General features: G+C 44.5%; 1 protein-coding gene across 1 annotated transcript; it reads right to left on the reverse strand.

Annotated features, from left to right (window-relative positions):
* Positions 1-7,048: 7,048 nt before the first annotated feature.
* Positions 7,049-9,997, reverse strand: LOC119403158 (uncharacterized). The gene is made up of 5 exons (XM_049418201.1): positions 9,985-9,997; positions 9,478-9,524; positions 8,536-8,736; positions 7,842-8,090; positions 7,049-7,143 (listed from the first exon to the last, which is right to left on the reverse strand). The coding sequence occupies exons 1-5, from the start codon at positions 9,995-9,997 to the stop codon at positions 7,057-7,059; spliced, it is 597 nt and encodes a 198-aa protein (XP_049274158.1). The 3' UTR covers positions 7,049-7,056.
* Positions 9,998-27,477: the final 17,480 nt, after the last annotated feature.

Consider the following 27,477-nt stretch of genomic DNA (forward strand, 5'->3'; position numbering starts at 1 on the left):
GCTTAGACGTCAATCCTCGGTGCAACCTTCTTTTGATGAGCCTCGCACCGTTCTCCGATTCGACGCCGAAGTGTCCAGAAGGTTTAGATGTCCGGAAAGTGTACGACAGAGGCCGTAATGAAACGGTTCGAGTGACTGCGTTCGTTCGTGCAGATCTTTTATTCGCCGTGTTCACTTGTTTTCCACACTGCGCTACAACTCGCAATTTTAATTATTCGATCTCTCGTAACGGCAACTGCAGCGCCGAACGCATTGTTCAGCGAAAATGAGACATGAAGAGCGTGAGCGTGAAATGGCAGATTTACGTCTGGGCTCACGTCGGCTCGCGGACGTACACGGAAGGCCTGAAAAATCCGTGCCTTCCGGTCCCGAGCGGTGAATAATGAAGCCATCTATACGGAGCACCTGCCTCAGCTGTGGCCAAAGTGCGTACTTTCTCGCAGCTACTGCAAGAACCAAATGCTTAAAGGAAAAAAATTGCAGAAAGAATGGATAGACGTGGACCATGTCAGGATAACTGCCAGCCAAATGATGTCTTCTTGGGGGAACTTACTGCCAGCTAGTTTCATTGGCTCATGCTGCGAGTCTTTCGGGTGCTATGACGTCGTTCTGATTACGGTATCGACTAGCGTTATGGAAAGCGTCTGAACTTTATACGTGCGCGAATATCCAGCACCGATATTAGTAGCTCAGCAGGTTATTTTCTAACACGGTCTCTGGTATCAGCGTAGTTTAACTAATCGACTAGGACTTCAAAACAGTGAAAGTTTTGCTTTATTGGCCAGCTCACTGTTTTTAAACGGGCCTGTAAGGCCGCTTGATCAAATATGATTGTTGGTATAATGGGAATTCTGTTAGTCGCTAGATTCATACAGGATGGTTGTCTTTGGTTGGCCGTCAGAGACACGTGTGCACGGTGCATCGTTATATACAGGAATAACATCGGCCTCAGAAGTAATGTTTTATTTCTCTTCCGTATACTTTGATGCTTTCATTGTTGGCTTGCGCAACGTCGGGACCTTGTTTTCCCCAAGATCAGCCACTCGATCGGGGCGACAGGAGATAGAACGTACAGACATAAAACATTGGTCAGTGATTTCTGGTTTATTGTTCTTGTAATAAGTCATGATAGCGGAGAAGTGAAGCGTGAACAAAACGTTCAATCAAAGTACAAATGTTAAATGAAACTGCTCGCGGACCCTTGGTGGTGAACTCTTTGACCCATATTGTTGTTTAGTTTTACCTTGAACTTCAGTGAAACACTATGCGTCACTTTTGCCTTCTCACGCAACAGCGCCGCATGTTCTCGTTGCATGTGCACGATGAATGATCGCTATGATAGCGTGAGTTTTCGGGCGCATCTTAAACATCACGTTTACGGACAGAGACAGAAGAGCTGCAAGTAATTCAATTCCCCAGTCTACGTTTTACCTACACATCGGCTAGTAGGTACCTAACATCTAGGAAGAAGGACATCATGAGCTTCAAGATAGTGGACAGCAGGGCTTGTTGGTGCGAAGATATACAAAGGGCAGTTAAAAATTTCCAGGAATTGTTGATCGTCGTGCTAATGTTAAGACATATGGAGGGCAATGCGTACACAGTAATCTTGTCTTGTCCGCTAATTAGGTAATCCTGTTATGATTATTTATAACTAATAAATACTTAACTGCGTGTAATAGCAGATCTCTTAAGCTATACTGTTAAGTATATGCCATTGGTGAGGTGTACTTTGTTTTTGTATTTGTTATTATGGTGCTTTCATTTTATGTAGTCACTCATACCATTTGAAAGTGACACATTGTTTAACATTGCATAATGCTGTATCATCAGTGTATAACGCTTGTGTACATTTTATGCTACAACATGTGTCTGAACTACCGAAGGGAATGTCAGGTTTGCTGAAACGCCTTTAGCCTGCAGTTTCCTCGGTCTTCAGTGTTCGTTATACGCCGGGATAAAACATTTTGTTTGTTTTTTACAAATCACCTCCTAAGCAGGACCCTTACGACCAAATCACTTGTTCTGTCGCTGCTGACATTGTTGGAAGCAGGCTTCTTTTAGAATCTTTCGGGGTTTGACCGGGTCATAGACAGGCAGACACATCCTCTCAAACTGGTTTCAACAATCGTCATTTTTGTGAAGTGCCAGTTCTTGCGACATTGCCTTTTCTAAGCATATCACATGAAAACGCCTCATCAGTGGTAGTGCCGAAGTTACATTGCTGAAAAAACATTTCTCGTACTACCCCAGAAAGCCAAGAACGTGAATGTTACTTCATCTGTATATTTAGCACGATAGGAAACGAGCAAAAGAAAATCATGCTGTGAACTCAGCGTTCCGAGAATGCGGGTGCACCTTTTGCTAAATACTTTCGACCTCGCTATTGCTCATTCGATGTAAAGCCTATTCCACTGATTCGTTTTTTTATGCATCCCCTGCCCAGTCGTTGTCTTGATCACACAGCGATGTGTGCCGAGCGAGCATGCGATGACGGCTGTTTGCTGAGATTGTGCCCATCGTCATCACCAGCAGCCTCTTTTACGTCCACTGCAGTACGAAGTCATCTTCCAATGATCTCCAACCCACCCTTTTCTGCGCTAGCTGTTTCCATTTTATGCCTCCGAATTTCATAATTTCTTCACTCCACCTAACACTTGGCCGTCCCCGTCCGCGCTTCCCACCTCATGGTATCCATACCGATGTTCTAACTGACCATCTGTTGTCTATCCTTCTCATAAGGTGACCTTATTAAAGCCTTAACTCTTCGTAACTTTAGAACCGACCCCTATTTCTACACATTTTCTTTCCCTTTAAGGGTAGTTTTTATCTTATTTTTATTTTTCATTTTCTGGTCCGGTGGGAATGAGCGAGCAAAGAGGGGCAACGTTTCTCCCCTCACCGTTTCCACTTCCTTCATTTCCCCGATTCGTTTTGCCCGACTTGAACCGGCCGCCGGAACAACTCGTATTCTTTCTTTATCCCCCAGCTACTGGGAACGCAGCCCCCGAAAGTGGAAACGTACTTACATCTAACCGCTGCAACAACCTAACCCCGCCTGTAGATGCTCTCAGGGGCCACGGCGCCACGGTCAAGCAGTCGCCGCGGCAGTAGACCAGTCGACCCCGGCTAACGAGAAGCACACTCTGGCAGTGAAATGAATGGCAAATGGCAAGGCGTACTCGGACCCTTTACATGCTTTCACGCGAAGCCGCTCCGCGTGGACGACAATGCCGTGCTTTCCCACGTGTCTCCACTTTGTGCCTGTCTGCCTTCCCGGTTTGACGTATGGTCCTCGTCATTTGAAATGGCCGCACGATCGTTGAGCTAAACGCGGCCCCGACGTTGTAGCTACCGACGTGACTGTCTTGTTTGCGGCGCCAGTCTGAAGTGAGATGCGACGGTTCCTGGGAGCAAGGAGTAAACACCCACAAAGGAAAAGTGAGCGAGAGAGTACAAATGGCGGGGCACGCTCGGCTTTCTTCCGCCATTATTCTAATGTATTGTATTTCATAAAAATGTTACGTTTTCATGTAAAAAGGGTGAAAGAAAACTTTTTCAATTTCACGCAGACGTAAAAGACTTGAGCGACGTCCCACGATAAACAAAGCAAGCTTTAATTTTTTTTTTTCAGTTTAGTCCCATAGACAATGATTTATAAGTAAGATATCCATTGGTAAGGACGTCTGCAAAGAGCAGTTCTAACGCCTTTTTGCTTGAGAGTAAACTCGTATGCTGTCCTCCTATTATTATCCAACATTTTACGTGAGAGAGAGAGAGAAAGAGAACAACTTTATGAAATGCCTGCAGAGATGATGAGGCTCCCTCCACGCAGGGAGGGCGAGCTTTCATCGCGAAGCTGCCATTAGGTAGCGCGAAACTTTACGGGAGAGGGGGGGAAGTAAGCGCTTGTGGCTTGTCACTTCTGTGTGACTTCGTAAAGTTTTGCGCTACCTAAAATGTTGGATCATTACCGACTAGCCCGATGAAATAGTCTTTTGTTTCATTATTAGTTGCTCAAGTCAAATTCTGAGTTCACGTTTACGGAATGCGCTCACGCAACTGCATAATGCTGCAAGCATGTGATGAGTTATCAATAAAGTTTATGCGAGTCAAAGATAACGACTGCTTAGAATAACAGAGAGCTGAACTAGTTAGTACGTGTTCATGTTAAAAGATTGGACGTGCCAACATGGACACAAGAGAGAAGTATGCTGTGTTTGTGTCGTCTTGACATCTCTCTTGTGTCCATGTTTGCACGCAAGATTCTTGAAATGATAATGATTGTTGGGATTTAGCGTGCCGAAACCACGATATGATTATGATACGCGTGAAGGACTCAGGATAAGTTTTTCTACCTGGGGATACAGTCTACCTTTACGACGAAAACAGCGCGAAAAAAAGAACGCACAAGCACACGCACAAGCGCAGACACGGAAAAGAGTCCGAACCACTAGTAATGTAATTTATAACAACTGAGCGCTGGCAAGTTGGTAATTCATTACAACGAAAACTGCGCGAAGAAATCGGGACAAGGAAGGCACGCGCACAAGTGCAGTTCTGATAATCGATTGAAACTAAAAGCATGCGATAAAACCGGGGATAAGGAAGGCACACGCACAAGCACAGTTCTCGCTCAGTTTTCGTCGTAATGGATTATCAACTCGCCCAGCGCCGAGTTCCTCTATTACAGTGTACCTCTAGCATTTCAAGTCGGCCTACGCTCGGGCTGACCTGCTTCGTCAAGTCAGGACAGAGCTTCAACGCAGAAGCACGACGCTCGTCTGGTATCAAGGTTAATGATAAAGTTAGCGCAAGGCACGTGGTACGAAAATTCTTATATTCCAAAATACTGATCAGCGCGCAAAGTGTGACAAGCAAAGTTTTGTCATTTTATTGCTCACGAGCGGCACGTGACGCCCACGTGATGTCCACCACCACTGCGATGCGCAGTGTTGCTTGCGGAAACCTTTCGTTGCCCGCTGCTCGTTCAGTTCTGCGCAACAAAGTTCTTGCAAGGACAGCGTATAAGATTTACATGAAGTTTCAAATCATGCGTAACATTCAGCATTCCTAAAAGGCAACTTCCAGTCATGAAGGGTTCACAAGTTTCCATAGTAACACTGTGGCCAATAACCTTCTCTGCTTGCACCTGAAGTAATGCCAGAAAACTCACTCAGTCTCGCAAGCAGGTCAACCGTCGTCGTGCGAACCTTGCTTAAACAAATATCTATACGGGAACGTCGACCATGGCAGTTAAGATGATTGCCATCAGTTTCGGTGTCGTTGCCGCCATGCCGTTCATTGACAAACAAGAGACTGGCCTCCTCCCATCACATGTAACTACCGACCGACCTCATAGCTGAAGCAGTCCACAAAGAAGTCAGTTCACAGCCAAGTGCAGAAGGCTCGCGGCAAGACAGCATTTCTGGGAGATGGTGGACGGGGGAGCTGTGGGCTGCCATGGTCGTAGTACATTCGAAAACGGATGACCCGAGAGGGAAAGTCGCGACTCTCGGTGCCTTTTTGCCGAACAGGCCAAGAAGAGAGTGGCAGGTACGAGTACAAATGATGTTTCAAACCGGATGCTTGAAACCGGGGGTGCCAGAAAGCAGGCAATTTTTAAGTCCGTATTTGGAATGTGGTGATCTTGCAGCTCCGATCAACGGTCGCTTGCACTCATCTGCATTTTTTTTGTCGTTGCAACTGTGTTTCAACATTTGTAGATCACTTAGCGGTGAAGTGTGGCCAAAGCATACAAATATCTGTAGTATCTCCAAAGCGTCAATATGAAATGAAGGACGATTGATAATCAGCAATAGAGTAACTCAAAGCGAATTGACGAGCAGCAATCATGAAAAAGACAAATAAAAGAAACAAGAGACGACAACCGTTTTGATTCAGTTGATAGAAACAAGAAAAAACAAGAACGAAGGAACGGCGCATCTATTTCAAGCTCGAGCTGTCTTCCTGAGGATATAAAAACACATCGCAGCAAATGCACGCAACAGGAGGAAGTTTGTAAATATTAATTTATTTGTGTGGCATTGCGATCGCTGGCATCGTGGCGATCACAACTATCGTGTAAGAGAAGAGTACCCGGAGACACACGCTGGCCCCGGCCTCTCTTTAAAAAAAGAAACACGGCATGTCACCATGCATTGTGAAGATGTACGAAAAGAAGTGAGCGGGGCAGACTCATTAGCTCGACTGCAAGTGATGGAAGCTGAAAGAGCAATATTTGAAAATATGGCAGGGAATAACGCAAAAGGGGAAGATTCACGTCCCTAGGAGAAAAGGAAGTCACCTGCTCTCTGAAGGTAATGGAAGCAGATAACTTATGTGGCAGAAAAAAACCTTGAAATGACTCCGGTCATGACGATGTGTTATGAAGATAGGAGTAAATGCGCATTGTTTCTGAGATGTTTGTTAAAAATCTCTCCTGCACTTCCCGGAAACGCCTGTATTCCAAGCGCATGAACGTACATGGCGCCCTATATGAGTTGCAACATGGTGGCTATGGTCGAAGGGGTCCTAAGCCTACACTGTTACACCTGCAAACGTTACACTGGTTTTGATACGGACAGTCGAAACCGTAATTAATTACTTTTGCAACTCTTATTGGGCACGAATGTACATGTAGATTTGACAAGAATGTCCCTTCTTTAACCATAGAAGTACATACACATACAAATTCTGTAGCCGCCTCTCCAGTGTAGCTCACCGCTCTATTGGAAGTAATAGGCCAGCGTAAGAGATGTCAAGTGTTGGAAAATAAAAATTATAGCACCCTTTTATTCGCAGGATTAGGTAACATGGGCATACACGTTTCAAATAGAACTAAGATCCAAGGGGGATTGACAGGTTGCTAGACGGCTTACCTGATGAAAAACCATTTGGAATGGTTTATAAGAGGCGATACATAAAAACAGGAACAACAAAAGAACAATCTAGATTATTTCACTTTATTATTTGGCACATGAACTATGGCACAAGTCAACAACGAGCATCAAGTTCGTATTCTATCGTACATGTTTGGGCGTATAACTTTTCTGTTTAGTTGCCCTTTCCGCCGTAGTAGGACGCCGGCCTCACGACGCTGTCGTCACCGCCAGCAGGCTTGGAGTCGGCAGGAGGGGCGAGCTGTAAAGAAGCGACAACACGGTATGAGTGATTAAACTAATCTGTATGCAATAACTTTTTGCTTGGCAAACAAATCTTTACGGGGCAAACGCGTGTCCCACAAAACATGATACCCCCAAGGCAAAAACGGGATTCGCGGTGTTCAAGCAATAGATTAGAACAATGGAAAACATTCGAGAAGATCGAAATATATATGAAATCGCGGCTAGGTTCATCCGGTGAAATCAAGTTACAGCGAAAAAGAAATGTACGCCTGTCAGTATAATGCACAACAGCTTTATCTGGGCGTCCGCCATCACCTACGCATGCAGAGCGCAAACGCGTGAGCTCGTCGTGAAGAGAGTACTCGTGACACCGATAGTTGACCGTACGCCATTGCATTGCTACTGGCCCGCACACTCGCACGGAGCAACGAAGCAGAGCTCGGCGCCATTGGGGAGCAAGTTGGGAATTATATTTCTGCCACTGCGGAAGGAAACAGCAGTGCTTCGTAATGTACAAGCGACTGCCTCCTCAGAGAGCACCACGGGCACACAATGCTGCAATGGACTCTCCGACAATGAAAAAACATTTCTCAGTGCGCAGAACGTTTGAAGAATAGAACACAATTGATAGATGTATTACCAATCAACTCAACCTTGTAAGGTACGGACACCAATTTAAAGCTATCCGATGTGTTCACAAGAAGGTTACCTTACCTGCTGCTGGTGGACGGGAGTCTCGTGCTTGGGCTCTGGCACGACAGCGGGACGCTGAAGCTCGGGCTGGACGGGGGGTGAGGCGACGGGCACGCCAGCAGCTCCAACTTGGCCGACGTGACGGTTGAGGTAGTAGAAGCTCTCAGCCTGGACGCAGGGTGCAGTGCCGGGAGGGGCGGTGCAGGTCAGGCTCTGCTGGTCGAACAGGGTGCCGTTGGGGCACACGAAGCTGTACTGCATCATGGCCACCTGGTGGGAGAGAAAAAGACCACAATTTAGCAAATAGCGTACTTCATGCGGACAACTAAAATTGGCTAAAGTGCACATGGCAGACCGTTCTGAACCAGAGTTGACAAATACTGACAAACATTACAAAAAAACCGGCGGAAAGATGGATAAGCCAGCTATTTAAATTTTTGTTATGTCTGAGCAGGCAGCTTGAACATTTCATAAGCTGCATTTCTTAACCAGTTCATTGCAGTTGAAACATTCGACAACTCGCAGCGAGAACTAACGCTGTACTTCATGCGTACCTCGTGTCTGCCGGTAGCATAGCCTATGTAAATAAACGTAACATAGCGCCGAGCAGTATGAAGATTCAGAGCATATATGAATAAAACTGATTCGTCGGGTTTAACATATCTAAGCAACATCGCACCTCGAATCATATAACCTATCTACACAAACAACTCACCTGTCCGTCGCTCAGAAGGACGGGGTTGCAGACGTGGAAGATCTTGCACTCGTTGCCGACATCAGCGTAGTAGCCAAGGCTGCGGTGGGCGCAGCTGAACGAGATGTCGATGGGGCTGACGATCTCGTCCGAGCCGGAGGGAAGGCCCAGGTAGGCAGACTGCGGAGACTCGCCACGGACGGGCCCCTGCTCCTGGTCGGGCTGATTGGAGCAATTAGAGCAACGATTAAAAGCCAGAAATGCGCACTTCGCATCTGCCGATGGAGCCGATGCAACAGCATTTTTTTCTAAAGAAGATAGTGGTCCCTGCCTCGCGGTGCTGCTGTCAGGCCACCTAAGATTTATGTGGATATAAGTTCTTTGAACTAAATGCTTTTCCTTTGGCACAGTGCAGTGTATGCACGCTGCATGAAGAGGAATCTTGTTTCTTCGCGCTCATCGATTACAAGTGTACCGGAGTCGTGAACAGAGACAACAGTGGGCGCGAGTGACGTCGACAGTTCTAGTTGTGCATCCGCAGTAGCTCTGCGGATGCAAGCTGCCATTGGAAATGGGTGGCAGTGTGCGTGCGCAGAGCTGCTGCGGACGCCCAACAAACTATTGTCCAGCCGTAACGTTTTACGCCCGCACTGTAGGTATAGCTAACGAAAGGTGCACCACTAGTAAATTGATATTCCAATGTGATATTAATTGTACTTATCCGAGCAATATTCACCAATAGCCAAAGCCTTCTTGCTGAGCCTGGTGAGTGGAGCCAGAGTACTGTTCAGTTACGTAACATGGCATTGTACGTTTACCCAAAACACTAGAAATCTGCTACATAAACAAATTCTACCTTAGTGTGTGCGGCCTTGGATGCCTCACCTGTAGTGAGAAATAAACGCCTCGGATTATTAGCGAATAATTAAGCATGCTTAATCGTAAGCGGTAAGATATACTTACGACAGGAACCGCAGCCGCGGAGCTGAGGACCAGCACAAGGACGGCAACTGCAATCAGGCCAGAGACACAAAAGATAAAGGTCTGGCAGGATGAACTCAGGTTCTTGGCTGTTAGATACGAGAGCATCGTTGTATTTCACTGAATGAAGAAACTGGTGCTGTTCCAATACCAGCACACAGCGTATATTATTCTTGGCCTACTGTAGAAATCACGCAGTCTTACTTCGAGAATTTTTTTGCTCGGGACCGGACAGTGCACGAACAAAGCCTGAATGAACTAGTGAAACGTAAAGCTAAGTTTTCGCATGAGGCGCCTGCAACGCCTTCCCTAGGAACCTTCAAAGATAATGACTGAACGCGGGTTGTAATCGACGCACTTACTTCTCGAACCTCTCACTTCTCTGATTGCTTTATAGTATGGAACATGGCAGGGTGTTATTTAAGAGATTTCAACATGAATGCTATCACATTCTTGTAAGCCAGACAATGGAGGAGACTGTGTACTCACCAATGCTGTTCATGGCTGCAGTTGTGTCTGAAAAAGAAAAAAAATCAAGATTCACTGTTGTAGTCAAATCAGAAATTTCCGAACAAAATATGCCTCACTACTCCTCAACCTCCAAAATTTAGGGACGATGGCAACAGAGGCCCGCGAACAGCTTGCGCACCAAAACTCGTGCATTGTTTTGAGCTCTTGTGGGCTGCTGGCGAAACAGAATAAGGAGGAACAAGTACGAAGGAACGCAGGAGGTTTGGGACCAAATGGCCAGGGCTTCCCGCCATTGCAGTTCTAATGCAGTTTGTGGAACGATGGTTGCGCTTTCTTATGCGTTGCAGAAACCGCTGTCTCCGCAAATTTAGAAGGAAATGTAGAAAATTTTCACAGCAAGCGCTTTCCACTGTCAAGGTCCGGCGTAGTAGCTTAGTGCTGCAAACGGGCCGATGACAATTCGTGTCTACCACTCATTCCCTTCTGGAAATATTCTAACCAATCTTAAAAATACAGGCTATCACAAAATGACAACTCGACGACGTGAAGAGATACGAAAGTCACTCACCTAGAGTTCGCAGAGAGAAATCCAGTCAGCGGAGCTGTCGCTTTTTCGTGCCCGGGAACGAGCACCCTGCTTAAGTAGCCTCACAAGTCGATCGGACATTCCTTCCCTTTCTCTCGGGTCCTAAGAAAGCACATGGCAAAGGAAATGACCCCCCCCCTCCTCCTTTCACTTCTCCCTGTTCCTTCCGTTTACCTCGCCTCATCTTTTCTTCTTCCAATCCCCGCCCCGCGGCTGCGGTCCAATGAAACGCTGCAAACGTTGTTTTCCTTCTTTGCAACATTTACAAACCCCCTTCTCCCTTTCCTTTTCCTTATTTCGCTATTCTCTTTCATCCTAACCCCTTGTCATGAGCACACAGAAAAGTTAAAGTTTGGGGGAGCATTTGGGGTGCCCCTCTCCTGACCATTCAAGTTGTTGAAGGGAACGCACGGTGCAGTGTTGGAGTGGTGTGGGTGGTGATAGGCTACGGAGTGGTGAGGGTGGCTGGATGGAGGGGTGGCGGGGGGGGGGGGACGGGAACAACGAGCAGCTTTCTGGGTGTCAGCACACACCCAAGCTTATTATTCTTTAATTTCAGATAATATACTTTCGATTACAAGTTCCAACTATGGTATACTCGATTCCAGCCGACCGGTATCGCCGGAATTTCTCTCCACACCGAACGAGGGGGGAAATTAGAGGAAAAAAAAGGAGTCGGGAAGAAGACGCGGTTGACAGGTCAGTCCCCCTGCAACCCCTTTGCTCATTACGCGGTTTCCGCTGTCTGTGCTTTTGAAAAGAGACCCGTCCCCGGCCGACGTCGCAGACACGCTTTCCGGAAGGTGCGCTTTGTGTTGTCCGTACCGTGCGCTAATGCACGCAGTCTGACCACGGTAGGCGACGCATGCCAGACATGGGCAGGCGGCGTACAAACGAGTTTGATGGCGCACTTTGCTTTTGTGTAGGCCCAGTTTGGAATAAGCTAGTCCTGTGGACAGAAGAAGAAATGCAAGACGACACTTTTCTAGCCGCATGAACTGGCGAGAAGACCGCGCTGTCCAGCACCACCTGCGTCCGGCGCCTTGTGGTCGGAGGGGAGCGTGGTCGTCGTAGAGTCGCCGAACGGGTGGGGATGCTGGCGCCGTCGAGCCGTCGATTATCCCAAGGACACGCTGCTGTAGTGAGAACAATTTTCTGCAGAACCGCCCCCTCCCCCTTTTCCGCCCCCGCTTCAAAGTGAAGGGCTCACCACGATCGCAGCGAAGCAGTTTCGTGAGTGAAGAAAAAGAAGTCGAAATACAAAAAAAACTCGAAGGTACCTCGACAGAAAAAAACAACATCAACAAATAGCAATACGCTTCTGTCCGATAGATTCAGAGCAGAGTCCGCATATTGCAATCGAACATTCTGGAATGAAAATGACTACGCAGCAGATAAACGACTTCTTACGAAAGTGGTTTCCACTTGGGTTTGTTGGAGTAGTTTTAGGCAAAGGACCGGACAAGGTAAAGAGCATGATGACACGCACAGAGTTCACTGTGTGTGTCATCGTGTTTTTTTTTCTTTGTCTTATCCTATGCGCAACACAACGCGCCTTAACACTGTGTTTCATTCTTTTTTTAGATCTGAACGCCCCCTGATCTGAAATCGTTACAGACCCTAGCAGTGCTTAAAGGGAAACTAAAGTGAAACGATGAATCGGTTTAGATTTACAAATTGTAATCTGAGAACTCTAACATCGTGAATTTCGCCATCATAAGGTTATTAATAGAGGAGAAAACAGAGATGAAAGTTTCAGTGTTAAATTTCACGCCGAAATCTACGCGCGTGAGGTCACGGATTGAAATTGTATTTGTCGTATTTTGGCGACAATGGCTCAAAAATTTTTATGAAACTTGGTACGTTGAATCTGTGGCCCCCTCAGAGGTCACTGTACTTCCTTTCTAGCGATTAGGAACAACGTAGGACATTGTAGATGCCGTCAAAATCCATGACGTCACGGCGTTTGGTGTTAAAGTTTCAAGGTGGGGTCGCCACACGCATTTTGTTTTGCCGCGTTTTCTCGCTTAAAAAGAAAGCAAGCGTATTTATTTCGAGAATGCAGCTTCGAGGACGCGAGGTCATTCCAGCATGTCTTGAGCTTGGGCCGCGTCTTGGCCTTTCGTCCCCACGCCTTAGCTGATCGCCGATGTTGGAGCTGGCCAAGTCTCCCTCCCACATTTTGTTGGTGGGGTAAAATTTCCATAATTCATCTTTGCAGAAAGTCACATGTAACAGCGTTACACATGAGAACCCTGAAAGTGGTGTTGCTAACGCTTTTAGTAACTACTTTCTCACTGCAATCTACATCCTTCTAATCATTCTTTTTCTTATTTTTACCGTGAGTCCTGACGACGTGTCTACAGCAATGAAAAGTCTTAAAAGAGACCAGCCCTAGTATTGATAAAACCTCGGCATGCATCTTAAAACTTGTAGTAGTTGTCATTTGCGAACCACTTTCTAAAACCTTGCGTTCAAGGATCGCATTTTCCCTATACTTCTCTAAAGATAGCCTAAGATCTTACGATGTTTAAAAAGGGTGACAAGCTATATGTTTCCAACTATCGCCTGATCTGTGGTCTTTTTTCACTTAATAATGTCACCGAAAAATTATTTATGTTTCGTCTAAACAAATATCTTAATAAATTTAATGCGCTGAAGGCTTGCCACTTTAACTTTCGCGCTGAATGTTCCACTAACCTCGCTCTTCTTTCCCTATCTGACTATATCACTCTATTGATTCACAGTGTGCAGTTGGGTTGGTTTTTTTAGACTTCACAAAGGCACCTGACACCATTAATCATCTCGTTTTGCCCAACAAGCTCCAAGCATACAGTATTTTGGGTCCATCCCTGAAGTTTTTAAACAGTCACCTGCTGAACATAAATCACACATTATACATAGCAGGCTCATTCTCCTCTGCTGAAACCATTATTGAAGAGGTACCTCACTGGCTCATTGATAGGTCCATTACATTTCACTATACAATAATGACCTTCCTGCCATTATGCACATGGCTTAGTGCGTTTGATATGCCGGCGATACTGCCATTTCCTCTGCTGATAGATGTATTGACACGGTTACTGATAAGTTAAATGCTGTACTTTGTAGCGTGTCCAAATGGTGCTACGAAAATCATTTACATATTAATCCAAATAAGTCTAGATCCCTGGTTTTTAGATCAGCTCAACGCAAGTTAACCTCTTCACCAGAGATTACAACTGACTTGCATTTCATTAATATCAGTGAAAGTATATAATTTATTGGCGTTCACCTCGATGCTAACCTTAAATTTGCTTACCATATTGCTCACAATTTTTTTGTTGTTTCTCATAAGGCACTTATTTCTCTTTACTACGCTTTCTTACATTCTCATATCAATTATGGCATCGCATCATGGGGAATAATTATCAGTGCCATCTTGAATCCCTACATCTACAAAATCAAGCTTTTCGCGTTTTTAACTGTTCTCGCGACAGTAGTGCCACTGACCTTCGTTGCAACATCTTAACTCTTAACAACCTATCATCTAATTATGTTGCTGTGTAAACAAACAACAAATCAACTTTCTAGGAACTTCATTGATCCCGAGTTTTAGTTAATACTAACACTACCAGGTCTGCTACAAAACAATACATTTTTGCTTTTTAAGGTTCACAGAAACTATGGTAACTCATCTTCAAACTTTTGTGCAACGTCATTATGGAATAATTTACCCACATCACTAAAATGTAAAGTTTCCTTAATGTCATTCCAGAATTTATACAAAGAGTCTTTGATAAATATTTGATCTGTGTTTTTCTTAAGTTGTACTAGAGTTGTGTTTCTAGATGCTGTATTTATCAGATTATTTGTTTTTCGGTTTATGCGTTTTTGTTTCTTTATTCTGGTATGGGTATTGCATTTATTTATGTTTCACTGTTCAAACTGCTGCTAATCCTTGTGTGACTTATTTGTAGCCTTTACCGAGGGTCCCGTTGCAGTCTTGGCCTTTGGGACCCTTGTCTTTATATTTTATGCTTTGTAATTATCCTTTTATGTCATATTAAGACTGATTGATTGAAAAGTTTGAAGGGCACGGGGTCTGAAAGGGGGAAGGGGTTTGAAAGGAAAGGGGGGATCCAAGGGGATTCTTTGCAGAACACTGGCATAGCCAGGGGGTGGGATGGGGGGGGGGTTCAAACTGCCCCCCCCCTGCCCTAAATTTTTCGATTTTGCATGTGTATATATATATATACACGCACACATACACACACACGCACGAACATACATAAAGGATGGTTACCCCCAACCCCCCCCACCCCCAAGCCCCGAAAACATTTCTGGCTACGCTTCTGCTGCAGAACCATAGGCGTGCGCATGGTTGCCAGCTTCACTGCCGCGCTCCCCGCTGCACCACTTAACAGGTTGCATATTCCATAAATGTCAATGAGTCATTAACTTTAACATTACTACTTTAAGAAATGAACGTGAGCACAAGCTTTATCTGCCCACAAACACACAAGTTGTTAGCTTTGGATGGGCGTATATATATAAAGACGACTTACATGCTGTTTCGCTGCTTTTGTTTCAAAAGGTGGTGGTCGTGAACTGTTTATTACGTCCAAAAAGGGGGAACTAGCCCGAAACTAGTGTTTAGAATTTTAGCTCCATTAAATTATGTTGTTCTATTGCGATAAACGTTTTCATTTTTGCATATCGTCAAGCTAAAATTTACAATTGAACTATGCCCCGCATTACATAGAGAACAGGAAAAAACATAGGGAGAAACGGCAGTACTATTACTTCCATTCCCGTATGACAGTGACTTATACAGAGATCTTACGGCGTGCGCCGCATCTGTTGTGGTTATAACTCGCAATATTCGCTTTTGAACGTCGGCCAAGCGAAAGGGTAAATGCAGAATTTGAGCTGCCTAAATGTAGATGCGAAGATCCTTGGTGCGACACTGTGCTCAAAGCTGCCGCTTCACGAGGTGCATTTATGAAACATCGTTGAAGATAAGGAGGACAAAAGACAAACAAGAAATGAACAGTACGTATGCTGGCCCTCTGCGTGTCGTGAGTTTTTCTTTCGTCTTGTAGACGATCTCCGAGAACTGCCCACGCGCTCACAGATATCGAATGCCATGTTGTCTTTTCTCAGTGCCCAGCAACCAAAGTTTCGTAAACAGTGCTTGCGAAGGTACTCTAGTCCACAGCGCACACAGTGTCGGCCGGATAAACAGTGACGGCCGGATAAACAAATAAATGTCCCGTGTTGATCCACTTTACTTATATAGTAAATATTATGAACGTTTGCGTCCCAGAACCGCGACATGGTTATGAGAGGCGCCGTAGTGAACGGCTCAGGAAATTTAACCGCCATTGAAATGGGGCTGCCGCGGCCGGGATTCGATCCCCTGACCTCCATGTCAGCAGTTAAACACCATAATCACAAGACCACCGCGTTTAGTGTCCTTATATAATACTTTATTAATGAGAATTAACATACAATAATGCCAAAAAAAGTATAGGGGATGTTGCTTGTTGTAATTAGGATATAAATATGAAGAAAGTAAAGTGGACGAAAAGGTAAGACTCCTAGGTTTAAGTGGAAGGGAGGATGACCGCTGCCCTAGCTCAGTGGTAGAGCATCGGACGCGCTATTTGTAGGTCGCAGGTTCGGTCCCTGCCGGCGGCAGGTTATCTTCTCGTGCACTTCACGTTCTTCACATTTATACCCTAATTACCACAAATACCATCCCATATACTTTCCTTGGCATTATTGTCAGTTAGTACTCATTAATATTGTGTCTAACAATTAAAAACGAGCCCTTAGAAAAGTATTCTTTCCTTCTTACATAATAAATGTGCGACTTAAATATTTATTTCAGTCGTGTCAGTGCTGCGTGTGTCCTCGTTTCTAACTTCTTCCTGTTTCGTTTTATTTGTTTAGCGCAGCTAGCAGAGCTGAAAAAAAAAGATAAAATCTAGCACGAACTGTCCGTCAGCTTTCCGGTGTAAAGTCCCTAGATTTTGTAGAGTCCCTAGAACAGGGAAATATCTAGGGACTTTGTTCCGGTGACCTGTCAGAAACACGAGCGTTTCAGGTTCACGCACGTGCACTGTGTCAAACCGTGTTTCACGGTCACAAAGAGTGCAAGCGAACGGGTGACTGCCACTCCGGTAGGAAGTTTCTCACCACCCCCTGTAAACCCTGCCCTTCCACCTCTCATTCAGCAAAACTCCGCTTCTTGCAAACGACAATCATATCCAGACGGGACAGAGCGTAGCGAGTTTCTTTTTTTTTTTTTTTCAACTGGTTCCCTTCTGTGAAGGCACAGTTTTTGAGGTTAAATGCAGCGTGGTTTGACATAGATTATTTAAAAGGCTGCGGGATTAACGGAAAAGTGGGCGAGTTGGTTCGCGATCAGGATGATTATTGGGTAGCGCTGCTGCAAAGCGAAGGCGAAAGGAACGAGCAGTTTTACAGCACGTGGCTGCGGGGCTGTTTGTCCGCTCACACGCCTAGCAAGTTCACCCAGGTGCAGGTCACAACAATGGATGGGCTGACTCACCCATGCAAACGATTCAGCTAAATGCACAAAGCAGAAGCACACTAGCAGGCGTGGTTTACTCTAAAAGTATGCTTAATAATAATAATAATGAATTGCCGCCGGCAGGGACCGAACCTGCGACCTTCGAATAACGCGTCCGATGCTATACCACTGAGCTACGGCGGCGGTCATCCTCCCGTCCACTTTCTGGGGTATATATGTTGATTTAAACCAAGGAGTGTTAGCACCAATCGCAGCCATGGCGGCGAGTGTGAAACACTCTTTTTTTTGCAGCCGCCATGGCTGCGATTGGTGCTGACTAACACTCCTTGGTTTAAATCAACATATATACCCCAGAAAGTGGACGGGAGAATGACCGCCGCCGTAGCTCAGTGGTAGAGCATCGGACGCGTTATTCGAAGGTCGCAGGTTCGGTCCCTGCCGGCGGCAAGTCATCTTTTCGTCCACTTTACTTTCTTCACGTTTATATTCTAAATACTACAGATAACACCCCCTATACTTTCCTTGGCGTTATTGTCTGTTAGTTCTCATTAATATTGTGTCTAAGAAAGATAAACGAGCCCTTAAAAATCATCTGCTTTCCTTCATTCATAGCGAGGGTCTCGTCCTGGCAGACTTAATGCCTTCAGGTAGTATGCGAGGGATTATTGGTCAGCTGCCAGCTCGTAAAAAGTTCACGTGCTACGTGACGCCAACAGGCAAAAAAAAGAGTGTTTCACACTCGCCGCCATGGCTGCGATTGGTGCTGACTAACACTCCTTGGTTTAAATCAACATATATACCCCAGAAAGTGGACGGGAGGATGACCGCCGCCGTAGCTCAGTGGTAGACCATCGGACGCGTTATTCGAAGGTCGCAGGTTCGGTCCCTGCCGGCGGCAAGTCATCTTTTCGTCCACTTTACTTTCTTCATGTTTATATTCTAAATACTACAGATAACACCCCCTATACTTTCCTTGGCGTTATTGTCTGTTAGTTCTCATTAATATTAGAATATAAAAATGGCACATTAGATGTTTTTCGAGTGAAACTCATTACCTTGGTTTTTGAAATATTTAGGGAGAGGTTATTGCTCCTGCACCATTCAGAAAAAGAACACAAATCAGATTGCAGCAAGCGACAATCGATAACTGAATGAATTTCCTTAAATATCTTTAAGTCATCGGCATACAAAAGGAAAGAAGAATTCCGAATGACAGAAGAAACATCATTAACATAAATTAAAAAGAGGAGTGGGCGCAGTACCGACCCTTGAGGAATCCCACTTGCAGCTTTATACAAAGAGGACATTTGGCCATTAACGGCAACGTAACATGATCTGTCAAGAAGATAGCTATGGAGGAAATTCACAATTTAAGAATCAACATCAAAGTGTGCAAGTTTATCCACAAGCAGCGGATGGCTGACAACATCAAAAGCTTTGCTAAGGTCACAGTAAATAGCGTCAACCTGACCTCTCTGCGAAATAGGCGCGGAGACTTGCATCATGAAACTGGCAAGATTAGTGACAGTTGAGCGGCCAGCGAGAAACCCATGCTGATTCACAATCAATGAATTTTTTACATCAAAAGACAATATTTTGTGAAGAGCAAGCTCAAAGATTTTGGATGCGGCACAAAGAAGGGAAATAGGGCGGTAGTTCGAGACGTCACTTTTACAGCCAGACTTAAACACCGGGAAAACACGAGCAGTTTTCCACACGCTAGGAAACGTTGAAGCATGCAGACACTTATTAAATATGGTAGTCAATACTGGTACAAGTATACTGCCATAGGCTTTTAGTATGGCAGAGGGGATGCCATCTGGGCCAGCTGAAAAGGATGGTTTCAAGCGCTTAATGCATTCTGAAATGGAATCTTCATCTAGCGACACAGCATCAGCTGTGCCAACTGCCTTAACCTGTCGACCGTTACTAGCTACAGAGGCTGGAGACTTATAGACAGATGAAAAATGCATGGCAAAACAGTCAGCAACGGCTTGAACTTCTACTCCATTTGGGTAGAGTATCCTGAAGGACTCGCCACTTTTGCTAATAATAATAATAATAACAATCATAATAATAATAATAATAATAATAATAATAATAATAATAATAATAATAATAATAATAATAATAATAATAATAATAATAATAATAATAATAATAATAAATCAAATCAAATGTTTATTTAACGTGCCCAGAAACAACCGTAAGGTCTTTGTACTGGCGCACGGAAAGAAAAAACAACCAAACAAAGGCCAACATTCATAATAAAATATCAGGTATAAAAAACGTTTTGCAGATATACAACTATGCGCAGGCAGAAAAAAAAATGTCAACAGTGTACGAGGCTATGTAAGTACAGTGCAAAGATCGGAGCAGAACAACTACTGGGAGCTGTGAAAAACATTGATCTCTCAAAAGTAAGCATTGTAAAGACATTGTGTCCTTCCAATGGTCGAATGTTCACAGAGGCAGGCGGTTACATGAAAAGGTTATTCTCTCTGGTCAGCTTACGTGGAATTCGGAAATTAAGACAGTTTAGCAGTACAGGGCAGGATATGATACCATGCACAATCTTGTAAAGAAATAACAGATCAGCGCGATTTCGTCGGCAGCAAAGTGATCGCAATGATAATAATCCAGCAGCGTTAGAACGAGATAATAATAACAATAATATCTTATTATCATTATTATTATTATTATTATTATTATTATTATTATTATTATTATTATTATTATTATTATTATTATTATTATTATTATTATTATTATTATTATTATTATTATTATTACAAGTTTAATATGCACAATTATATGAACCCTTGGGAAACGTAGCAGAAAGAAAGTTGCCTTACGCTCATGCGTCTGCTAGCCCGTCACCGGAGATACGAAGCTACGACTGGCCAGAACCTGTGATTAGATCCTGGTGGAAATGAAAAGAACGTGAATTATATTGTCAGATTAAAGCATCTTTTTCGCGAATTGAGTACAATATGTATATTTCTAAATAGCGTTTACAAGTCATAAAAAAACGGTATGTCGCGTAGCCTAGCGGAAGAGCTTTGAAGCTGGATTGTGGAGTCGATCACTTTGCTGTACGCTGTCTGATCCTCTCATGCGCAACATAACTAATGCTAGGAATTATAGTATGTATATTATTATCCATCTCCACTCTGTTCAGTGCTGCTTACCAGGTAAACTGAGTTGCCCCCTGAATAGCGTACGCTGCCTTCGCGGCAACACATTTCGAGCCGCGGCACGTACGCGCGGAGGGCACGCATGCGCAGCAAACCGCCGCGCACAAACACGAACCCCTCTCGCACTCACCTCCCACTGTTTGCCGCATGTGCTGAGTGTATACGAATTCATACTGGCCGGAGATCAAAAAATTCTGATCAACATTCTCCGCGTTTGTGAGCATTCCTTTGCGCTAAAGAAAATAGGTACCGTAAAAACTGGTTGTCAGTCCCTTTAATTAATTAAGACACGTAGGCATTGCTGATAAGAAGTTCAATACTGGCTTTTAATGGAGCTTTTAGAGGAATATTGGATGAAGCTTGCTGTCTGGTGCATCAAGAACATCAGGGCAAGAGTTAAGGAGGAAAAACGCAATATCGGTGTCAGAGATTTATACTTTACTCGCCGTGGTGGTCTTGTGGTTATGGTGATTGACTGCTGGCTCGAAGGTCGCGGCATCGAATCCCGTCTCCGGCGGCCGCACTACAGCGTCCCTCATAATCATATCGTGGTTGTGAGACGTAAAAGCCGAACAATTATTATGTTATACTATTGCACATTTATATTAAGGGCTCGGCCACGGGAACTTGGATATCCATTGTATCCCTTGATCTTTGTAATTATCGTGCTATGCGTTTGCTTATTTCAAGCTCAAGCAAGGATGGAAGATGGCGCTTCTTTTTTTCTCAAGTTCTGCAACGCCTTGAATGGGGCAGTCTATCTGGGATCGGAGATTGCCGATTGATAACTCGTAGGACTGTGTTCGTTCTTTGATCTTCCCGAAGGACAGCCCTCATTGTACGGCTCGGAATCAGATAATCTATTGTTGACAGTTCAAGTGCAGTTTCGGACGCCAGATGTTTGACATCTCTGACAGCATATTATGCTGACGACAAGAACAATTTTTGTTTCGGAGTTGGCTGTAATGGCTACGTTACGAGGTTGATATATCGGCTTACGCACACAATAGCACCTGTCGGATACATGCCATTGGGAGACAAGCGCGAACTTTGCTGGCATGTGCATCATGCACAGGCAACGTCTGTCATTGATCAGTTGCAATGTACACACTTGGTGCAACTATCAGTCCCCACGCCACTTAACATTCTAGTTTTCCTTTCCATTCGGAATACATCAGTAGTGCAACACTAGCACTACAGATAAAAAAAAAATTATCGACGATTACGATACTGCCTAATACGAATTCTGAGCGCAACTGTTGAGGTGTTTTGATTTTGCGATAAGTTGAGACAAACAATTTGAAAGGACTGAGTGTTGGGCGAGTTGGCACTCCATTACTACGAAAAACTGCGCAAAATAAACAGGGAGCGTGTGTCTCACTTGTCCCTGTTTATTTTGCGCAGTTTTTCGTAGTAAAGAAACAATTTGAGGCATACATTTAAGTACGTGCAGTTGCATACAACTATTTAATCGAAGTGAGCATCTTCACAACCTGATGTCTCAGTGCCTGCGTGTAATCTATGTCGCCCTTCTCTTTGACAATTTCTTGCACTGCCTGGTTCAGATTGGACATACATAGGTTGGCCTTATTTACATATTTACATAGCGCTATCTGAAGATGCATATGTTTGAATCTAGGAGGGGCGCCACCCATGGGTTAAGGTAATTCACCCACCTTTGCTGCGCGTTGCGGGGTATCATGAGGGTGGGACGAGGAGTACCCGCTCGAAGAACCGAAGTATACTCTGCCTTGTCCGTGATGCCGTGATGTTCCCAGAACTGCGCCATTCAGTCAGTTGGTCGGGCCAGGTGCATGGCTTGGTACTTGTTTCGGAGGCTCTCGATGTGTTTCTTCTGAACAGCGAGGGCGAAAGGGGTTGGTTGGTTGGTTGGTTGGTTGGTTCCTAAAGGAATGGCTCAACCCACCACGGGCCACGCCATGAATCGTGTGGCAGTAGGATTTGTGAAAAAAAAAAAACAGGATAATTGTGAAAAGGTAATTTTTAGGCAAGCAAATATGTTAGTTGTGTTTACGGTTCTGTGTATTAAATGTTAAAGAGAAAAAAAGAGCGAGAGAGTGAGTTCAATAAAACAAATACATAAGAAAAGTAAAATTAAATGAAATGAATAAATGAAGACATAAAATAAGTATGTACTTGAAATATTAGCATAGCAGTCTCTTGGAATCTTTTATATAGTTAAATAACGCATCACATAAGTCCCTGTGGCAGTGACCCAGTGCCGACGACCCTAGGGAGAGTAATGCCGTTACGGAAAACTCAAGCCCAAGTTTTCGGAAAGGACATTCGAGAAATCTTTGCCTTAGATTCTGATACCTGCGACATTCTGTGAAAAAAATGCTCTATGGTTTCTGCTTGCGTACAATAAAAACATCGAGGGGAAGGAACAAAACCAGGCCAGTGTAAACAATAATTTAGAGAGGGAATCCGGCATCGCAGTTTAGTTAATGTAACTTCTATTGTGCCACACCATGAGTTATACCACGGAAACCTAAGGCGCTGAAAATCTGCTCCGTTTAGAACAGAATATTTTGTGTGCTCCTCTCGAGCACAAAAATTCCGAAATCGTGCGATAGTATTTAGGTAGGAGGGTCTTAGAACCTTCAGGACCGGGCCCTCAGGAATTGATGCTGCCGCCTATGTGGCCTTCGTTTGTTTCGTTTGTTTGTTTGTAGCCTACCAAGTTTGGCACATACCCACTCTGGGGGATTGGCCAAGAAGACGTATTGTAGTCTATGGATGATAATTACATTAATGTTCACCTCCCTATCTCTAAAGTAAAAAAATTACGAAGATAAAGAGCAATTTCGACCAATGCATGTCTTCTTCTTTGCTTGCCTGCTAGCTTGTTCGTTATACCTGGCACGTGCCCACTTTGCTGGCACAAAAAATAGCACGTTCGGTTACACATTAATTTCATTATTATAATTTATAGTTAGGATGAGTAGTCTGGCCTAAATGTACAAATAATTATTGCACCCGTTCGTTTCATATGTTTGCTTGTCTTTTGTCTTTAAACATTAGTTGTAACTAACCATGTTTGAAACTTCATATCAACACTTCTTGGCGAATCCCCCAGTGCGGGTATGAGCCATACGTAGAGGCACATCACCATCATCAAAGTTCCTGTGACACATACTTCGTTTTCGTTGGATACGGTAGTGGGGCTTGCACAATTCCTATGGCACGTACTAGTTCGCGCGGTTACGACGGCGACGCTGCTCAACGCAGGGGCGGGTGCCTAAAATCTGCGCTCAAAAACGTCGTTAGTACAATACATAAAATTGCGGATGAAACTAATGGGCGCGACAAAAGCCTGCCTCTCTAAATCGCTCCAGCAATGAAAGCCACAAAATGTGGCATGAAGATTAATGTACTAAAATGTGGTTGCTGTGCTTTGGTGCTTTACTCCTAACATAAAATAAATAAATAAATAAATAAATAAATAAATAAATAAATAAATAAATAAATAAATAAATAAATAAATAAATAAATAAATAAATAAATGAGTGGCCGACGAACTCTACGCCGGAGCACTCCACGCCGTGGAGAGCATCCGATGAAGTCTGCCAATGGAACACAAGCGCCCTCGCCAGAGCAAACGGTAGGGGGCGCTAGCGCACGTCTGCTTCGCAAGCGCCCAGCATTCCTCGCGGTTCGCGCAGTTTTCGCCTTCACGGCCGCGAGCGGAGAGAACGGGTGCTGTCGGACAGCGCATTTCATCGCACACGCGGTACGCCACGCTCTGCGCACGCGCGGGGAGCTTGCGACTTCCGGTCGAATCCGCCGCTTTTCGCGGAAGAGAGAGCTGCTCCGTGGAGTGGATCTGGCGCCGGAGCTGCCCCAGATCCGCCGATGAAACATACAGGGAGCACTCTCAATCTGCCAATGGAACAGACTTGCTCCGAATCGAGCAGAAAAATTGCTACCGGAAGTGCTCCGAATCTACCAATGAAATTCACCATATCTTTTTATGTCTTTATTCCCCTTCTTTCTCTCTCTCTTTTGCTCTCTCTCTCTCTCTCTCTCGCTCTTTCACGTGTTTCACGTACTCCACTTCGCCGAGCAGATCCCTATGATTCAGCAAGATATATTGAAGCATTGCTCGACCCCGGAGGAATACATGAACGAAAGGTACGTATGATATTCGCATGATTGCACCATAAAGCGCACTTAGTTGCGATAATACTGACGTATGTACTCTAACGGGAGGTCTGACGTTACGTCGCACCATAATTTACCCTTAAATGCCAGTGCTGTCGACGTGCCTGGTAAGCGCGCGATCTGTACACAGGTACTACACTTACAAAAACACGTCGAACCACCTCGTATCGCTTGGCTCAAAGCCACAAAATACAGCGTAAAAGTACTCGATGACTGCTTCACGTGAAACCGATTCCCACAACGCGTGGGATATGCCGAATTTTCCAACTAATTTGCCTAATCGATTAATTAAGGCAATTCAAGCAACTTCCTGCACCCCCCGTCCCCGTCGCCTTAACGTTGGTGTAGAGATGTCCCAGTTTTTTTATAACATTATCATACAGATGAAGGTACGACGCTCTCGAGCAATCTAGGAACTAGGCCTGGTTACACATCTGTGGAACGGCACAAGAGGGACAGTGGGAGAACGCCGCTATGAGGCAACAGCTGCGAATAGGATATCAAGTAATGCGCTATAAAATACATCCGTTCTCTTTTTTCCCTCTTTTTGACGACAATTGTGCGCACTGATACCGTATTTATTTACAGCTGCTACGGTGTAAAGTGAGGAAGGAATAGCAAAAAAAAAAAAAAGACAAAAATAAAAATACAGAAGTGAACAGCACGTTTGACGCGTACAAAAGCACACAAATCTTGACTCCACGTTTCTTTAGCTGCACCTATGCTTCACCTATGGTTTGAACTCGCTATAATTGGTTATTGTGCGTACGTAGCGAGTCGTCACTTCGGCGTGCCACGTATCGGTAACTCTAGTTGCCGTTGCTTTTAACGCGACAACTTTAAAGAGTTCGTTTCGCAGAAATTTCGGTGTCGGTGTCGGCGTGGTTGGTTGTGAGCGAAAAATCATCATCTTTGTCCGTGACTGAAAAATCTAGACAGATGCAAATAAAATAAAATAACAAAAAAATCTTCGCTTCGAGTGAGAATCGAGCCCTGGCCGTCTGTGTGGCAAGCAGGTGTTCTATCACAGAGATACGCCAGTGCTTGGTACTGCACTGAATTTAATCATGCTTCACAAACAGACGCGTTCTGTGTACAGGTGTCAGCACGATGTGTGATATCCCAGTGAAACGGCTTACAAGCGTACATTGCAATCGGGCGTCGCACCATGTGAATTGCATAACGAGTTGGTGGTTTAAAGCCGGCCACCCATTACAAAAGACGCGCACATTACTGCGCGTATTGCCTTACGAACACGTAGTGGGTGCATCGCAACTTCGAAAAAGTATCACGCGCGTAATTGCTACTGGTTTAAAGCATGCCACCCATTACAAAGGACATACGCATTAGTGCGCGCATTCTCTTACACACACGTAATGGGTACACTGTTGTCATAAAGTGGCTGTTGAAGAGGGCGGAAACCTTCACCTTCACTACAGGTATGTCCTGTGTGTGCGTATGCGTGTGTGTGTTTGTGTGGCTGGCTGGGCGATTGAACATAATGACAAGCGAAACAGAGCGTGATGAGCATTGGGCCGGATATTGCTATCGCGTTCAACTCTTAATGGCGAAGCTTAAGCGTCACCCAATTCTTTCTTTCTTTTGCAGTAAAGGAGGTTGGGGACGGAATAGATGTCAGTGTTGTTTTTTACTTAAACTCTTGACTGTTTAAGTTGTTAACGAATGCTCATCTAAGCATACCGCTGCAATGCCGAATTGAATTGAATTGAATTGATCCTTTAGTTTCATGCGTAGTGCATGAAAGACGGAGCGAGTAAAAGTTACGCTAAAGCAGCTTGACTAGCTCCCGCTACCCACAGAAGGGGGTCAGAAGCAGTGGCACATAAATAAGAAATGAAAAGCATGGCATACTGAAGGATGACATTGTGAATCAGTACAACAGCAACCAGAATTAGTACACAATCAAACGTAAAACAGTATAAAGTAGTTATTAAGCAAAATATCATAAGACAGAAGAGAATACAGAGATGTAGAAAGAAGGAAAATTTAAGGGCTCTTATTTTGTTTTCACAACTTTAATTGAAACCAACAGATAATGAAGCCAATAAAGGTATAATTGTGGTGTTTTAATTGTATTGCAGTAATTACGACATAAATGTGAAGAACGTAAGGTGGACGAAAAGACAACTTGCCGCCGGCCGGGACCGAAGATTGCATGTTCGCTCCCTGTCGGAGGCAAGTTGTCTTTTTTTTCCCTCACATCTATATATCCCAATTACTACAACACTTAAAACAGTATAATTAACGCCCCCTATACCTTCCTTCGCGTCATTATCTGCTCGTTTTCATTAAAGTTGTATAAAAAACGTAGAACTAGTTTACATAGCTACAAAAGGGTAAATTACACGTAACTAATGACCGGTGTACATTTTATAAAAACAATGATATAACACCCGTTGAGGTCATATTTTCTATGTTTACACCAAGGCCAGATAATTTAATATTTTAACAGAAGCGTATGTGTCCAGTATTCCAGGGACGGAGAAATGGCGGAGGGGGCTGTAAAGGTACGATGTTCGGAGGGGAGGGGGGTGCGGTGGATGGCGAGGATATATAATCACGATGTATTCTCGAAACACGTGTTGTGCTGCATCCAACGACCTCAGGTGCACGAAGCCCGCACGTAATGCGTCACATCCGTGCGACAGCATGCGGGGCACCGACCAAGTTTAGTTTGTTTATTTATACGCTCACTTTAAATTGCAGTTGCGGAGTGGGAGCTCTACAGAACGCTTTGCTGGCACTGGGATCATCTATCGACGCGCAATAATTCTTTTCATTCGTTGATTTTTATCGCGCGGCGACGTTGGCAACGCGAATGTGTTTAAGAGGTTAATTCTTTCCGCCGACTACCTTCAACGACTCCGGATAAAACCGCACGCAAATTACCGCGGATGAAGACGGCTGCCTAGTGAGCCTGAGATTCGAAGAAACGGCCAGTTTTTACATTTGTCGTCGCTATGACCACATTTCTGCAGGCA

This window comes from Rhipicephalus sanguineus, chromosome 8, assembly GCF_013339695.2.
Source record: "Rhipicephalus sanguineus isolate Rsan-2018 chromosome 8, BIME_Rsan_1.4, whole genome shotgun sequence".
NCBI classification, from domain to species: Eukaryota; Metazoa; Arthropoda; class Arachnida; order Ixodida; family Ixodidae; genus Rhipicephalus; species Rhipicephalus sanguineus.